The sequence below is a fragment of the Triturus cristatus genome, chromosome 9 (assembly GCF_964204655.1).
Source record: "Triturus cristatus chromosome 9, aTriCri1.1, whole genome shotgun sequence".
In the NCBI taxonomy this organism is placed as follows: Eukaryota; Metazoa; Chordata; class Amphibia; order Caudata; family Salamandridae; genus Triturus; species Triturus cristatus.
The window spans coordinates 1,035,412,059-1,035,429,766 of record NC_140592.1 but is presented as its reverse complement, the minus strand read 5'-3'; the positions used below and the strand labels follow the sequence as shown (position 1 = coordinate 1,035,429,766).

General features: G+C 46.3%; 1 protein-coding gene across 4 annotated transcripts in view; it reads right to left on the bottom strand.

The window, feature by feature from the left end:
- Nucleotides 1–17,708, bottom strand: part of DLGAP5 (DLG associated protein 5) — a 351,164-nt gene that overhangs the window by 1,508 nt on the left and 331,948 nt on the right. For all 4 annotated transcript variants that reach the window (XM_085626824.1, XM_085626826.1, XM_085626823.1 and 1 more), the window contains one exon: nt 9,550–9,629. In XM_085626824.1, the coding sequence (XP_085482950.1) occupies nt 9,550–9,629 (80 nt within the window). The remainder of the gene's footprint in view (nt 1–9,549; nt 9,630–17,708) is intronic.

Sequence of the window (17,708 nt, the reverse complement as noted above, 5' to 3'; positions counted from 1 at the left end):
AAACAACTCATTACACTGAACGGACACATTCATAAACAGAACACAAGGTATAGTGATACACAATCGCTTTAAATGTGCTGTGCTACTATAGAATCAGTTCTCCTTTGCACTACCTTTCAAGCCAGACCTTAGTCATCCAGAACAACCCCTTCACGCTGGGCCTTAGTTACCCTGTAATATAGGAACATTCCTTTTATACATTTTGTAAAGAAAGGTGCATGGTAAAACTAAGTTTGAGTCTATGGTCCCTTGATGTATGTTCAAGTGTATTTGGACAATCATTCAAAATTTCCATTACAATATTGTGAGAAAGTGCCTCTTTTTGCATGGTTAGCTACCCCCACGCCCCCCCAGTCTGGTTTTTATGTGGTTCCAATTGTAGTGCACAGGGTCCCTGCCATCCAGGTCCCCTGTACCAGTGCTTCTTCCATAAAAACATATCCCCATTTGGTACTTCTACCCCCTGTATGCCTCTGGGAAGTGTTACCCTGGATACCTAGGGCCTGGAGCTGAAGAGGGTCCCCTGGGACACCCCCCTCACTGGGACCTTGCAGTTTGCATACCTCTGTGAGGGAGAAAACAACAAAGTTGACAGGGCACACTGCCTTGGTGCCATTCCAACCAGCATTGCCTGGTGGTATGGGAAAGTCACCTCTCTAGAAGGCCTCACAGCCCTAAGGCAGGGTGCACCATACCAAAGGTGGGGGTATATCTGCCTGAGCAGATATGCCTCTATAATAATGGGGTCTATTCCTCAATATTGCAATTGAAGCCATCAACCAATCAATCATTTGTAAAGCGCACTACATACCCTTGAGGGTCTCAAGGCGCTGGGGGGGGGTTTACTGATCGAACAGCCAGGTCTTGAGCATCCTCCTGAAGGTCAGCAGGTCTTGGGTCTGTCGTAGGCTCAGTGGGAGGGTGTTCCATGTCTTGGCGGCGAGGTGGGAGAAGGATCTCCCACCGGTGGTTGTTCTTCGGATGCGCGGTGCGTAGCTGGCAGTTGGGGATGTAGAAAGAGCCGTCTGTTGAGGAAGGCTGGGCCGGTCTTGGAGTGCTTTGTGTGCATGGATGAGGAGCTTGAAGGATATCCTCTTGTTGACGGGGAGCCAGTGCAGGTTTCTCAAGTGGGTGGTGATGTGGCCGTGTCGTGGTACGTCGAGGATCAGTTGCGCAGTCGTTTTGGATGCGTTTTAGTCGTTTGATGAGCTTGGTCGGGGCTCCCGTGTAGAGGGCTATCCGTAGTAGAGTCTGCTGCTGACTAGGACCTGGGTGACTGTCTTTCTTGTATCTGTTGGGAGCCATCTGTAGATCTTGGAGCATGGGGAGGGTGTTGAAGCAGGAGGAGGAGACAGCGTTGACTTGCTTGGTCATTGAGAGCGTTGAGTCGAGGATGATTCCCAGGTTGTGTGCGTGGTCGGTGGGTGTCGGGGCTGCCCGGAGTGCAGCCGGCCAGCAGGAGTCGTCCCAGGCTGAGGGGTTGGAGCCAAGGAAGAGGACCTCCGTCTTGTCAGAGTTCAGCTTCAGGCGGCTGATCTTCATCCAGTCGGCGACTGCCTTCACTCCTTCATGGAGGTTGGCTTTGGCGGTGATGGGGTCCTTGGTGAGGGAGAGGATCAGTTGAGTGTCGTCTGCGTAGGAGATTATGTTGAGGTCGTGCTGTCAGGCGACGTGTGCGAGCGGGGCCATGTAAATGTTGAACAGTGTCGGGCTGAGGGAGGATCCCTGGGGTACGCCGCAGATGATCGGAGGCTTTGAACGGAATAGGGGGGGGGGGGGGGGGGGGAGGCGGACGCTCTGGTTTCTGCCGGAGAGGAAGGAGGTGGTCCATTCCAGAGCCTTGTCTCGGATCCCTGCGGCGTGCGCGTAATGTGCGGTGGCAGATGGTGTCTAAGGCAGCAGAGAGGTCTAGCAGGAGTGCTGCGGTCTCACTGTTGTCCAGCAGGGTCCTGATGTCACCTGTGGCGGAGATGAGGGCAGTCTCGGTGCTGTGGTTGCTGCGGAACCCTGACTGGGAAGGGTCCAAGATTCAGTTTTCTTCGAGGTATCGGGTTAGCTGTCTGTTGACTATTTTCTCGATGACCTTGGTCGGGAAGGGGAGCAGAGAGATGGGCCGGAAGTTCTTGAGGTCTCTTGGGTCTGCCTTAGGTTTTTTGAGTAAGGCGTTTATCTCGGCGCGTTTCCAGCTCTCTGGGAAGGTCGCGGTCTTGAGGGAGAGGTGGAGGACGATGCGCAGGTGGGGTGCGATGGAGCGGCTTGCTTTGTTGAAGATGTGGTGCGGGAATGGGTCCGCCGGAGAGCCGGAGTGGATTGTGCTCATGGTCTTGATTGTGTCATCGATGCTCACGCAGACCCAGGCTAGCAGGGGGGTCATGGTCGATGATGTGCGGAGGGTCTGTTGTGTTGCTGTCTGGGTGTTGATGTTGTGGATGTCTGCTATCTTGCGATGGAAGAAGGTGGCGAGTGAGTCGCACAGGGCTTGCGACGGCGGGATGTCATTGGTGTTGGAGCTGGGGTTGGAGAGTTCCGTCACGATGTTGAAGAGCTCCTTCCTATTGTGTGCGTTGTTGTTGAGGCGGTCTTTGAAGGAGGTCCTCTTGGCCGCACTGATGATGGTGGTGGTGGTTGCGGATGGCGTCCTTGTGTGCTGCGTGGCTATCCGGAGTTTGTTCACTGTGCCATTCCTTCTCTAGTTTCTGGCAGGCTTGCTTGGAGGCAAGGAGTTCTGGGGTGAACCAGCTGGCCCGCTTGCTGGTGTCTCTGTGGGGGGGTTTCTTCAGCAGGGCGAGGGTGTTGGCGCAGTCCTCAATCCAGCGTCTGAGGCTGTGGGCAGCGGCGTCGGCGTTGGAGGGTTCGGTGGGTGGGCTGAGAGCGAGGTTTGCATGTAGTTGGTCTTCGGTGATTTTGCTCCAGCAGCGGCAGGGTATCTGTTGGGTGCGGTGGTGGGTTTTCTGGAAGGCGAAGTGGATGCAGCGGTGGTCGGTCCAGAGGAGTTCGGTGGTGTGGCTGACGGAGACGTGCGGGCTTGGAAAGAAGACGGGGGTCGAGCGTGTGACCGGTGGAGTGGGGGGCATTGTGACGAGCTGCTTCAGTCAGAGGTTGGCGAGGTTAACGATCAGGGTTGTGGAGTTGTTGTTCAAGGTGAAAGTTCAGGTCTCTGAGGAGGATGTAGTCGGTGGAGGTCAGGCCGTGCGTGCTGATCAAGTCGGCGATGGAGTCACTGAACTGGGGACGGGGTCCGGGTGGTCGGTAGACGAGGGTGCCTCGGAGGGTGGAGTTAGGGTCTGTGTGGATCTGGAAGTGCATGTGTCCGGCGGTGCTGAACGCGTCGGTGATAGTCGAGACCCTGATGCTGTTCTTGTGGACAACGGCAAATCCTCCTCCGACTCCGTTGGTGCAGTCTCTGCGGGTGATTTGTAGCCGCCTGGGATGGCTATGGCGATGTCGGGTGCGGAGGAGAAATCTAGGGCAGAATCGGCTTTTTCAACTAACAGATGGGTTCCATCAAAGGTATATCCATAAAAGGATACCTGCTGATCTGCAGAAAAACCGGTGGATCGCATACACGCATGGCAACTGAGCACCGCACTAGTGCAGAGTGCTCACAACAAAATCAACAGGATTGAGACCAGCACGAATCACATATTTGGTGGCATCTTGACAATCTGGAATGGTTTGAGACCAGCAGACAGTAAAAATCTGGCAAGACCTCACATGTCCCAGAGGGTATTTGTGTAACGGCCTAGTAGGCAATCTGCGTTGACAGTCGAAGGCTAGGCTGGCCGAAAGGTCCATTTGTTTCCCAAATGCCTTAGTCCTTTTTGACTCTCTGTCAAAGGAGAGTTGTGTGGAATGAATTAGAATTCACCTTGCTGGTAGACGCGAAGACTACCAAACTTCCAGGAGTAAGATGCTGCATAAGAAAATCAGGGACAGACAGATTCAGCTCTTGGTCAGACACCAGAATTGGCAGTGGATCGCCCCCAACCGGCAGAAGTGGGAGCAGCATCTATGAAAGAGCAAGCAGCGAAGGGCTAGAGCCTGAAAGTCACCAACCAGTCCGTGCAGAACCCAAGACTAGTCCCAAGAGCTCAGATGAGTCAGATCACATTTGCCAGCACTAACCAGACTAAAGGCCCCTGCAGATACTGGAGTCCCAAAGGCATGCTATGCCAGAGGGACCCGTAAGAGCCAAAAATATGTAGCATACCTCAACGTTGCCCCTGGTCTGGGGAACTCTGGGTGCAACAATATCAACTGCGAGATCGGCTCCTTACTCTGGGATCAGGAGCAAGATTGAGTAGCACCTTCATGCCCCTTCTGTTTAGGTTTTGCTCTCTTGCAGGAGGACTTCAAGCACAAATATGACCTGTTGCGGAATTGGCAACAAGAGCAGGAATGCATCATTTTCCCTGTACTTGGAGCAGGACTTGCGGGAGGGCTGCGACTTCTGTTCGATGATGTACAGCTTCATTTAACAGTTCACTGAACTGAAACACCAAGGACGCATTTCATGCGGGTCCTTTACCCACATCTGTGTGGCAGTCTAGGCATGATATGAACCCTGAACGTTTAGATGGGGACATTGTTCCCTTGCACACTTGACTTCAATTAAAAAAGGTAGTCGATGACAAAAGGGAGCAAAACTCGGGATCGGTGTTCAAAGGCACAGAATGAAAGGAAACAACGTCAGCTTGTAGGGGTGGCTCTTTTATGCGGCTCTGCTGTCAATGCTGGGGCATAATGAAGGCATAGCGTAGCCGCACGTTAGTACGGTTTTGAAGCAACTGCCAGATCTAGTTTGAAGAATATTCGACAAGCGGGGCATCTGAGGTTAGAAATATCCATTGGAACCTAGCTTATCCAATACAGATCTGACACAGCAGTATGAACCCCTATAAAGAAGTACAGTAAATGTATGCATGAAGACTAATTCATACTAAGACCAGTGCTTAATTTGTGCCGGTGCTTTCCGGTGCTTAGCACCGGCACTTATTTCTTAGGGCCGGGTCTACACGCTATAACTGTCTCCCCGGTGAAGAGAATATATTACAGGGTAACTGGTAAATCCATGCCTGCCTGGGTTTAGTTAGTGGAGCGGTGCCTGATTGCACTGCATTTGTTTATCCTGTAATAAATATTTAAATTTGGATGAAGCGCTGCCCGCCTTAACACGAGGCACACGGACGCCACATGCACACCGTCAGAAACTGCCCGGGCGGAGTGATGTAAGCCCCTTCCTCCCGCCTTGGTTTTGAATAGTCGTGTGCCTGCCGCCCCCCTCCACCCCCTACCCACCCCCATCAGATGGACCAATGCCGATCAGAGTCCCGGCTATTGTCCCGCCCCAGCGTAATGCGCAGCTGCATCATTAGTCATTCGAACAAAGTACGCAGCTAGCAGCAGGCCTAGAAATAAAACCAAAGAAGGGCAGTAAGTAATTATTTCATTTTTGTTTTTATAGCATGCTTTGGAAGCAGGTCTGTCTTTTTAATTGTTTTGGCACATGCGTGCTCGGAAAAAGCGCCTCCTCTGATTTCATTTTAGTGCTCGTTTAATGCGTAAGTATTGAGGTTACATACGGTGCCGGCAGTCTCACATCTGAGCGCCGGGTGTGGGCCAATACTAGACTTCGCCTCTTAACCTCATTAATCAGATTTTGGGGGCATCTGACAACGAAGTGCTGTGCGCTAAATATCGTAACTTTTGTTTTGCTTACTTTTGAGGTCTTAGGCAACTTTCCTTCAGTGCCTCTACTGCTAGGAGTGCCCAACATTTGGATTTCCACTTGTAAACATTACTGGCCTCCTAATTTATCTTTCGTCATTGGCACTGTGTCGCTACCTAGTAGCAAGCACTCTTTAAGGTGCCCAGAGTTATCAAATGGATCAAAAAACATGTTGTAAAGGTTGACAGGTCACGTTTCAGTTGCTTATGCTTATTGCTGTTGTTGGTAGTTAAACTGGTACTAACGAGGTGACATTTTTGCGCAGTATTAACATGTGTAATCATTGACAAAATAAGGAAGTAATGCTATCTCAAAATGTACTTCTGCATTACGCTGCATGATTTGCCTTTTCCTTTCACATAATTTAGCCAAACCTGGCACATAATTTGGTCCTCCTCTATCGCATAATTCCCTCCGTCACATAATTCTAGTGCCCCTACTTATGCGGACTTGCATAAAGCAGAGCAAAGCCGTTAAAGGGGATAAAGTTATGACACACACCAATCCGAAGCCTTGAAATACTGTTATAAAAGTGGCACACTAATGGCCCCTTTCTCAGAGGCACAAAACATGTAAAGTCGACTACAAAATATTTGCGACCCCTTTAAACCAAAGTTTCATCTCAAATTACACTCAGTCACAAGGTTTGTGTGCCTGTAATTTCCTGTAGGTAATACCTGGAAAAACAGTGCGGCAAAAACAATGTGCTGAGGGTAATGTGGCCTTGTATTGATCACAAACAGGAGTTTCCTGGCTGCTATTGCTTGGATAACATTGACTTAGCTTGGATAAAAGTGTGTTAAATGCTCCCAATCATTTATAATTAAATTACTATAAAAATGTTTTGACACTATTTACTTCTAGTGACTCACATAGTTTGAACAGATATATATTGTTGTCTTCTGGAAGCTGCAGCTTGAAGGAAAACATTGTTTGCTCTGCCACAATTCATTTGCTATACGGCTGTTGTGGTTGTCTTGCATGTCCACATTTTACTATATTTTTTAGAAATAATTTAAAATTGGTGTTACACTTGGCGTTGAAATCAAGTTATTAGGCCATTTCCCACAGTGGTAATGTTCTCCTTGTGATAACATGTGCAGTTTGCAGTTTATCACAACACTTCATGAGGTGAAGGTGTACTTTTTAACTCCATTTACATGTATTTTCTTTACAAGTGGTAGCTCTCTTGTGCTCCTGTTTGACTGTTCAACAGTGTTTGCCAAAATTCATATTTTTTCAGTTTCTTCATACTTTTCTTCTAAAAAAAGGTGGCATTTCTTATGTATCACCTACAAACCGCATTAAGTCGGTAGGAATCTTGGCCCTACAGATCGACACCCTTCAGTCTACTAAGTGTGTGCCTACAGGTTTGTTGTTTCCACAGGTGTTACGTTTGAGGGAATGTAGGAGAGCAAAAAATCATGGCAGTTTGATACTCTTCTCATATTGTAATAGCTTTCAGACCCTGGAATAAGATTAACATAACAAAAAACCTATTTCTGGCAAACAAACACACATTGGTTTTATTTGTATTTTTCAGTGCAGTATTATACAAGCAGCGATAGTACTCATGATTAAGATGTCAACTGGTATGGGGCACTCCACATAAACCGTAGCTGAGCTGTGGACCAATTTTATTATAATGCAGCAGAAATGCTAGTTTGGTTCTTTTGCTACTGAATCACAGAGAAGGGTACCTGGGCTACAATATAGCATATGTGAGGAACTAGATTGTTGATTGAGGAGTGTGAAACCATATTCAAGAAACAGCCACAATCTTTGATAGGGCGAACCTCAAAAAGTCATTAAATTAACCTGTGCTTAACGCCAGGGACGATAGTCTTTGCTGTCCTGATAATTAGAAAGCACATTAAAAAATGTCATAAATTATAAATGGAATGTAAAATAAACAGTTTCTCGTCACTCATACATACTTCAGAGGATGAATGCATATGGTATGTGTAAGGGACTGCGGATGGTGTTTGTGCACAGTGTGGATGTTTGGATGTATAGATAGAACGTGCTAGGGGGTTCTCTGAATGTCTGTAACTGGTACCAAAAATAAAAAAGCAGTCAGCTAACACACAGAACTGTTTGAGGGTCAAACATGATGTAGGCCACTTGGCAGTAATGAATTATACACCATAGCTGCCTACTGGTTGTTATAGGTGATTTCTATGTAGTGATGAGGGCTCTCTAGTGGGTACAAGGAATACTCTTGTATTTCTACTTCTATTGAGGAAGTAGGTCTTCTACTTCAATAGAGAGCTATCAGAGGTGGTTGGGTATTAACCTTGGGGAAGGTTGGAGGTGAAAATGGGCCTTTGTCTGATGAAATCAAGGGCCCCTTCCTGAAAATTCTGCAGCACACAGATCATTGTCCAGCTTTCTCTGATAGCTCTCCATCAGGCGACGAGTCGCAGTTGGGAGGAAAGCTCTTTCTTCTAGTAGTCAGTTGCTCGCTGAAATTCAGATTGGGTATTAGATCTGTCTTTCAGCAGTGCTAGTTGTGGCTGGACCCAATAGAGGAAGCGGGTGGGGCCAGTAGAGGAAGTGGGTGTGGCCTCATGAATAAAATTGAGCACCTGCACTTAATTTACAAATTAAGCACTGACTAAGACAAGTCAAACGACAGCAGGTTTCTAGAATATTTATCTGAGATTTCAGAAAGAATAGGTTTACATTGGATTCAATGATGGAATTGATAGCTCAGTTTCCAAGGCTAGCGCCCAAATGTAAGGAATTTGTAAACTTAGCTGTTTCATTGACTAAACGTACAGTAGCACTAGATGGATGAGAAGGGTGCCCAGAGTTACAGGGAAGACATGGCTTGGCAGTTCGGGCTGGACTGTTCCCATGAGGCACAGGGTCAGACTGATTTGCATATGGCCATGTCTGAACTGGGGTGGCGGAGTAAGCTAAAGAATAATGATGGATTAAACCCAGATCAGTTTACTGGGGGTGAGTGCTTGCAATGTTCAACACTCCGTCCATCATCCCCTTTGGTTTTCCTTGGATAAGGAGTTTGACAACATAGGACAGAGACTGTTTCAAGAAATTAGGTCTCCTCAAGCAGCATGCTAAAAATGGATAGTACATATACAATGCAATGTTGGAAGAGGAGGAAGAACATGGTATGAGCAGGCCGAAACAGACTACTCTAGGCAAAATTAATCTAGATGACAACGGGCGCACACAATACACTATGTTGCATTAATTACAACTAAGTTTCAATTTATATGCGTAACATTTATATCACGCCTAATTAAGTCTAAAACAAACAGAACAGAGAGAAAGAAGTCAACATTAGAAGTCACATCAGTCAGCAGTTATGCCCCAACTTATTTCCTCTAGAGCCTTGCTAGAAAAATGATTTTTTTTAATTTGGGAGAAAGTTGGCTCTTTAGTCCCCCATGAAGCCCAGTCATACCTTTCATCAGGAGACGTAGAATGACGCCACTGGTGATGGACAGGAAGAACCCCACTGACTTAAGTACGCCACACTCTTAGTCCAGTATGGCTCAGTCACTCCCTTCAACTGTCACATTATGCCGCCCACACCCTCTTTGCTTTGTTGTGCCAACTAACACATGCTTCCCCAGGATCTGCCTGAACTATCTGCCTCCGGGCCATCACCCTGGCAACTACATGTTCCCTACAGCAGGGCCTGAAACAATTGTACTATGTAGTCCTTTAGTACGAATGAAGCTTTTGCAACTGCTACACATGCTATACTTGTGTTGCTTCTCATTTTACTGAAGCTTGAGAAATGTTTTGTCACAAAAGCGAAGAACAACTTCCTTAGTCAATGTTCTTACCTGAGTTGGTGGTGTTTGTCTCCTCAAGAAGTCTAGGGGATCATGGCAGATATCCAGGGACATATTCCTAGGAACCCAGTCTGTAAGACATAAGTTGCATTGTTGTTTACCTGGCAACATTTCCAATCAAACTAATAGGTCACTTCTAATTGGGGGAAAGAAGTCCAGAATCTCTGAAAAAGCCACATTTACAGGCATAAAAAGATAGCATCACAGTTTCATGGAAATCGTTCTCAAGTGGCTTCAACACAGTATTCTAATTCACATTTGTAAATTTTCTCAATAGAATTAAATGAAAAATTTTACGAATGTCCCAACAGATCAGTGATATGAACATCCTGCTGACAGGCCCTCTATAAATCACCAGCTCTGACTGAGCCAGAGTGCTTTGTCACAGCTTACTTTAGGTATCGGAGATGCTGAACATTTGCAAATCATTCCACAGTATTATCCTTTTGTTTCACTCATGGATTGCAAAGGGGACAGTGAGTGGATAAGTTTGGCCTGTGGATGCATCTCTAAAACTTCTGTCTCAAAATAGCTAAATCAATATCCTGAAGCGCCCATCTATTGAAGTCCCTTACAAACAATCTTGTGGTGACCGACCCCCCTTGCACGCTCGTACCCCACTGGAGCAACTTCAAGGAGCTAGTGTGCAACTCCTAAAACCATCAAAATTTGACCCTCAATTTACCCCAAAATCGCCCCGATTGTTGGGTGAACATTAACTAGTCAATAGTGATGGGATTGCTTTGACTTTTTTGGGTGGGGGTGGATATATAAAGGAAGCTTAGTGTTAAATTTGGGAGTATAGTCAAAATGCAGTTTGTAATAGAAATACCAGGATGCTATTTCTGCCCTGGAAGGAATAGGACGAGAAAGCAAAAGAGACACAATTGATGGACGGAATGCAGAACAAATCAAAATATTCACACCCAGTCAAGAGATCTGGGTTAAATCCATCATTCTTTTGCTCACCATGCCGCCCCAGTTTAAACCTGGCTATATGCAAATCAGTCTTGACCCTCTGCCTCATGGGAACAGTCCAGCCCGAACTGCTAAGCCAGGTCCTTCCTGGACTGGAAACAAGCATCCTAGGATCGGTTTCCGGGTTTCACCCCGGGGGTCAAGACTGATTCGCATATGGCTGGGTTCAAACTGGAATGGCATGGTGAGCAAAAAAACGATGGATTTAGGCCCAGATCTCTGTACTGGGGTGAATGTATGACATTGTTCTGCATTCTGTCGATCAACTGTTTTTGCATTTGTCACCCCGACTGGAAGGAATAGGATCATAATTCTCTGCATGTCCCCCTTGCGCACATATGACTTTTTTTTTAGGTAGGCCAGCAAAGTTAGGATCACATTGGTTGTTGGATGAATGTTAAAATGACTTCCTCTTGCTTTGCACTGGGACCTACAGAGGGGCACAGCTCTAGGAATGTATAAATGTCATAGTGACATCTATTCAGATTTGGTCGTATTGGCCATGGCTTGAATCTTCCTGTAGATCTACACAAGGTGAAAGGGTTTAGTTGAGATGGAGTCAATAACCTTTGCTGTTTCAGTATCCCTTTCAAGCATCTTGATCCATGTGTGTTTACTGAATGTCAGCATACCAAAATATATGTCCATGAACTTTGAGTAAGCTGCTCTATATTCAGATGACACCAGCAATGCTAGCATAATGAGCAGCCGCAATTCTGCATTTCGTGTAATCCACAGCCCCTTACTGCCAAATTTCAGAACAGAATTTGTAGCAAGAGTAACTTCTGTGAGAACAGTTTATGCATCTTGCTGTTCATTCTCTGGCAAGCATTGAAGCAAGTTTGCCATGCTGCGATAAGGATCCCTTTAATAGAGAAATAATGGCGCATTCTGCTGTTCTGGTCTCAGATTAAGTCCCAACTATCTTTCTTCCGTGGATCTTCCTGCTCTCATTGTAATTAAAGCAGTCAAAGGGTTTGAGTAGCACCTGACTACTGTGGCAGTAAAAGAGTCTTGTTTGTCAAGCTGTGCAACCCTGTACTTCATTTGGTCAGATGCTAGCAGCTGGAGAATTGGAAAATCATAATCTGACTGGCACAGTCAAGGCTCATTTTAAATTGTTTAACTTGGAAATTGTATAGACTGCTTCTTAGGGCATTAAGTACAACTCCAAAATCATGAGTGGCTATTTGTATGAAGCCAAGAAAATTAGAAGAATGTTCTAGAAAATTGTGCGGGAAACGCTGGCAAGAGTGCAGGTTTGTAGCAATTTTGTATTGTATTCTAGGTGAGGACCGGAGTCTTCCAATTAGGCTTTTCTTTCTCCACTTATATTCCAGCAGCCATCAGTAGTTTATAACCAAAGAACTACATTTCCCATGATGCTTCAGGAAATGGAAAGAGAAAAGGTTCAACAATAATAACCAATCATAAAGCAGGGCATCTAATGACTCCTCCCCCCCTCCCCCCGAGGACGCTCTACCCTTCTCTTAAGTCACTGCTCCAGCAGCATCAAGGTAAGTGACTCGTTTTTCTCCTAATTTACAGTTTTGACGTTTAAAAAAATAAAAAAAAATGTGCTAATTGCCAATGCATAAGTGTTTAATGGCAGGTAAACTGTATCTAGCACTGTCCTAGTCGCGCAGCAATTTCAGTTATTTAGCAGCCACAGGAGTGTCTCTTGCTTCCTTTGTGGCCGGTCCGATTCTTGACAGGCTCTTGGGGGCATCTTTATCCCCCCCTTGGAGAGGAAAATAGGTCAGCTTCCGGATCAGTGTCCCTTGAACAAAGGGAAGACCTGCCTGGGGCTCAGAACCCCCACCTCCAGGGCAGCCCTCCGCCACCGCCTTAGACCCCAAAAGCAAGCGCATTGAAGACATTGGTGTAGATACAGACGCTTTCATGTGTATAAGGAAAGCTTTAATGGATGCCCAGCCCCCCTCAACCTCCACTCGCCCCTCAGACAATCTGGCGTGACCTTCAGGATACCTAGATACTCTACCTACAGGGGATCCGGGCAAGTCCCTCAGACGGAGATGGTGACTTTGGCAGGCCATGGCGCCCAGCAAAGGTAGATCAGGCTGCAGATCCCGATGGAGGGAGCAATATGTTGAACCCAGAAAACCTCTTACACCCAAGGTCAGCGGAATGGACTCTGGGCCCTAATGTAGCAGCATATATGGGGCTGCCTGTTAGAAGCTGGGTTTCTGTTGAAGTAAATACCCCCCACACTTTTTGCCAGACTACTGATGCACTTTGACTTGATGTGGTCTGGGTCCCTGCCAATAAGGTTGCCAGGGCATGTGTTCTTTCCCAAAACTGTACCCCCAATCTGCACCTCTCTGGCCACAGGTCATCCCTTGTAAAAGGTACCATTGGTACCAATGGCACTGTGGCCAGGGAGGACCTCTAAGGGCTGCAGCACTTATTGTACCACCCATAGAAGCTCTGTACCTTTACACACACACCGCCATTGCAGGCAGTGTATTTTGGTACAGAACAAAGTCAAGAGTCGACATGGCATACATTCCTTTGTGACATGCCTACAACCCTACAAGCATATTAATTCTCTACTTACACAGTTTTTCGAATCCTCCAATTTCCTTCATGGCTCCCAGTCCAGATTCAGAACCGGTTACTCAGACAACCCTACTGGGTGTTACGGAAATGCTGAGACATCACCTGGATATGGGGTATACAGCAGCCATCATATTACTCAACTTAAGCGCTGCCTTAGACACGGTATCTCACACCGTATTAATAGGATCCCTCCAATCCCTCTATTTCTGGCTCAGCATTGGACTGGTTGACATCTTTTCTTACCAACCGTACATTTCACATTTTTTCTTCTGCTGTCAACTCCAAACCTCACTTATCCCCCTATGGGGTCCCTCAGTGCTCTATTCTTAGTCCGCTGCTTTTTAATATCCATGTCAAACCACTACCGACCATTGCAGAGAACGCCGGGTTGTCCCTTTTTCCATAAGCGGACGACACCCAGATTATCTTCTCTCTTTCTACTGAGAAGGCATCTGGTCCATCAGTTCTTCAGGACGGCCCAAGGAAAATTGCAGCAAGGACGCAATTTATTATGCTCAAACTCAATAGTGATAAGACTGAGGTCCTTAATTTGGGAGAAAATAAAGAGTTAAGGGGTCTCCAGCACTGGCCTACTGAAATGGGGTCCCCACCCCTGCCCACCCAACAAGTCCGTAATTTGGGCTTTATTATACATGATCAGCTGTCTATGAGACAGCAAGAAGTAAACGTTGCGGCTATCTGCTTCACTGTATTAAAATGGCTAAAAAATATTGTCTGTATGCTTCCTTGCTCCACCCAAAGAACTATGGTCCAAGCGCCTGTGACCTCAAGAATAGACTATGGTAACATCCTCTATCTAGGGGCTAACAAGGATGTATTACGGAGGCTGCAGATGGAACAGAATGCTGCGGCTAGACTATGTCGAATTCCCAAAGCTACTTCCATCTCTAGCTATCTACCCTATCTTCACTGGCTGAACATGGAAAGCAGTGTTAAGTTCAAAGCCTTCAGCTTTCTATTTAAGATAAAGTTCAGCACTGCTCCCCAATATCTGCAAGCCTTAGCCCATTCTTACCAACAGTCACGCCTGTTGCGCTCCACAACCCAGGAAAATGTTTTGGTTCCCAGGGTTAGACTTTCACGGATGGGCAGCCGCTAGTTTGCCTTTCTCGGCCCTACTTTGTGGAACACTCTTCCCGCATCCCTCCGTCACGAAACAAGCGTTTCAAACTTTCGCAAAGGTTTAAAGACATGGCTGTTCAACCAATACCACCATCACTTTCTTTTTCACTCTTCAGGCTGGCAAACCTTTTGGGTAGCTGTGCTCCATACAAAAATAATTTAACATAGGTCAGCCACCCCTCTAGCTGGGTGCACTATACCAGTGGTGAGGGTAGAGGTGCATGAGCCCTGTACCCCTAAAGTGTTTAGACCACCACAAGTCATGTTTCTGGACCCCTGGGGTGGGAGCCTTTGCTCCCTGAGCCCAGAAAGAAAACAAGTTACTTAGAGGTAACTTTGGTTCTCCAGGATTGGTAACTTTCATAGATTCCCATAGCTTGTATCATTCCCCGTCGGAATAGGAGTATCGGTAAATAAAAATAATGTAGCAGTAGGTACAGAACAGAAGGAAAGGCCTAGGCCTCATCACATTTTGTAGCATATCCACCTCTTTTTGTAAAAGAGACCAAAATAAAGCAACAACCAATCAGAATAGCCTCACCCCACAGAACCCTCCTGAGAGAATCTCAGATCCTCAGATTTTCGTAGCCATTGTGTAACAGTATAACAAAACATACTGAAGGCTGAGCTTTCCCACGGGAGGAGGGTGGACGCATGGGAATCTATGAAAGTTACCAATACTGGAGAACCAACGTTACAGGTAAGCAACTGGTTTTCTTACTCCAGTATTGGAACTTTCATAGATTCCCATAGCTTGTATCAGAGTAGCTAGCAGTTATCAGCACATCTTTTGGAACCATTACCAATATCAAACTAGGAACAAAGCCATAGTAAACAAATCATGAAGACATTGTCAATGGTCAACAACATACTTAGAAATTTCAGAAACATAAATACATAAGGTTCAAAAATGTGCTAGAGCTGATAAAACAGTAACATGGAAGGAGGGATGAAAGGGAAAGATCACAGCTAGTGAAAGAGGTTCCTCAGGACTGCTTGGCCGACTGCTGTGTCACTCTGCGTCACAGAATCCAAGCAGTAATGCTTTGTAAACGTATGTGTACTGCTCCAGGTCGCTGTACGGCAGATCTCCCGGATAGGAACACTAGCAAAGAGAGCTGTAGTAGAAGACATCGCCCTCCTGGAAGGAGCCCGGACTAGACCTTCCAGGGTTTGCATGCTGCCTTGTGACAATATTGGATATCATCGGTGATACAACAAGCGATCCGCTGCCTGGAAAAGGGGAAATGCTTTACAAGGATCCTTAAAAGACAAATATTTGAGAAGACTTCCTGAAGTCTTTAGTCCCTTGAAGATAGAATTTTAAGCACATCTGATTGTCCAGAGTGAAATGCTTTCTCTGCTGGTGTAGCCGGTTGAGGGAAATCAGTCTTAAGAATCACAGGTCTATTCAAATGAAAGCCCGAAGGAACTTTAGGAATTAATTTTTAGTTAGTACATAGAATCAATGTTCCTGTTTTGAACTGCAGAAGAGTTCCTGAATGGTGAGAGCCTGCATCTCTCCCACATGCCTCGCAGAAGTCAAAGCCAGAAGAAGCGCTACCTTCCAGGAGAGGAATTTCAATTCTGCTTTGTGAACAGGCTTGAAAGGAGGCTTCATAAGCTGGGCAAGAACCAAGTTCAGATGCCAAAAATGGAGGAGGAGGCTTGACCGGAGGGAAAGCTGAAAAGGCCTTTGAGGAACTGTAACTATCCTTACAGACCAAAAGGAAAGTTCTGAAGACATGAGGCTGATGTGAGAAATTGCAGCCAGGTGCACTTTGATAGAATACTGACCTAGCCCCGATTTTGCTAATGATAGAAAGTATAAAAGAACCTCATGTGGCTCCGAGTCAAAAGGATGGAGACCATTGTGTTGACACCAGATATCAAAACGCTTCCATCTCAATCTGTAAGTCTTATTAGTACTTGGGGCTCTTGCCGGAGAAAGTATCTGTTTACGTTCTGCTTAGAGATTCAGACCCAGAAATTCTCGCTGCTCCGGAGCAATGCAGAGAGCCGAAGAGATTGAGGATCCGGATGCCAGACTTGGCCCTGGGACATCGTCAGAAGCGAAGGAATCAGCTGCAAAGGCCGAGGAAGGTCTCAGGAGAGAAGGTGAAGTTCTGTGAACCACCACTGTCAGGGCCACATAGGGCTTTCAGAATCATCCTGCACGGTTCTGCTCTGAGCTTCCTGAGAAGCCTGGGGGATCAAAAGAATGGGAGGAAAAGCGTAAACAAATGCGCCTGACCAGGCCATCGAAAACGCATTCCCAAAGGATCCCGGATGGTGAATCCTGCTTGCATAGAACCGGCCTTTCTTGTTCTCCGGAGTGGCAAAGAGATCTATGGAAGGTGTGCCCCATCTGTGAAAAGAAACCTTCTGAAGAGTGCAGTCGACCAGTTCCCACTCGTGGCTGACAGACTTCAGCCTGGAGAGTGTCCGTGTTGAGGACACCTGGAAGAAGCTCCACCCGGAGTGATATTTCTTGTTGAGTTGATCACTCCCACATCAATTGGGCTTCCTGCGACAACCGTCACGATCTGGTGCCTTCTTCCTTGTTTATATAATTCATGGCTGTCGTGTTTTCCGTTCTTATAAGAACTGTCGACCGTTAAATTCATGGACGAAAGGCTTGCAAGGCTAGGCGAATCGCTCTAAGCTCCAGCAGATTGATATGCAACAGACTATGTTGAGTCTGCCACCGGCCGCTTACATGATTATCTTGTAACACCAATCCCCCGCCTTCGAGAGAGGCATCCGTAGTTAATACGTGTGGCGCCGGGGCTAGCTTGAAAGATAGACCTTGTCGTCGAAGGACCCATCGATCTGGAGCCATTGTAAGTCTAGCTCCTCTTGGAGTGGACGCATTCTTAATCTTTAGTGAGGAATCAGGAGTATGCATGATGAGATGGAACCCATAAGGGACTTCTAGAGGCAAACTGAAAGTGACCTTTTTAACAATCAGGAAGCCATGGACATTAGCTTCTCTTGCATCTCCGAGGTCTGGAAAGCCTTGTTTACGGAATTGTTTAGAATGGTGCTGTGAGAAAGTGGCTCTGTATATACTGTTCCCAAATAGGTACAGTGTGTACAGAGTCCACAGTCCCCAGAGGTTTGGCAGAGGCTAAAGTTAGATATAACCTTACTCTCTAAAATGGTAGCTTGGTCGAGCAGTAAGGCAGTATCAGAGGACAGTGTAAAGCATTTGTTGTACACACTCAGTCAGCAAATGGTCTCACACACAAGAATCGAACTCTAGGCCAATTGTTTGTACAAAAAAAAAAATATATGCTCGTTTTATTTTAGAACCAACAATAGGTATTCAAATATACTTTCTCAGAATGAGATGCTTTAGGTAAATACTTTTGCAGTATGCAATTGACTTGTGTAAATACTGATTACAGGTTGTTGCAATAGGCAACACAATTTCAAACACAATAATG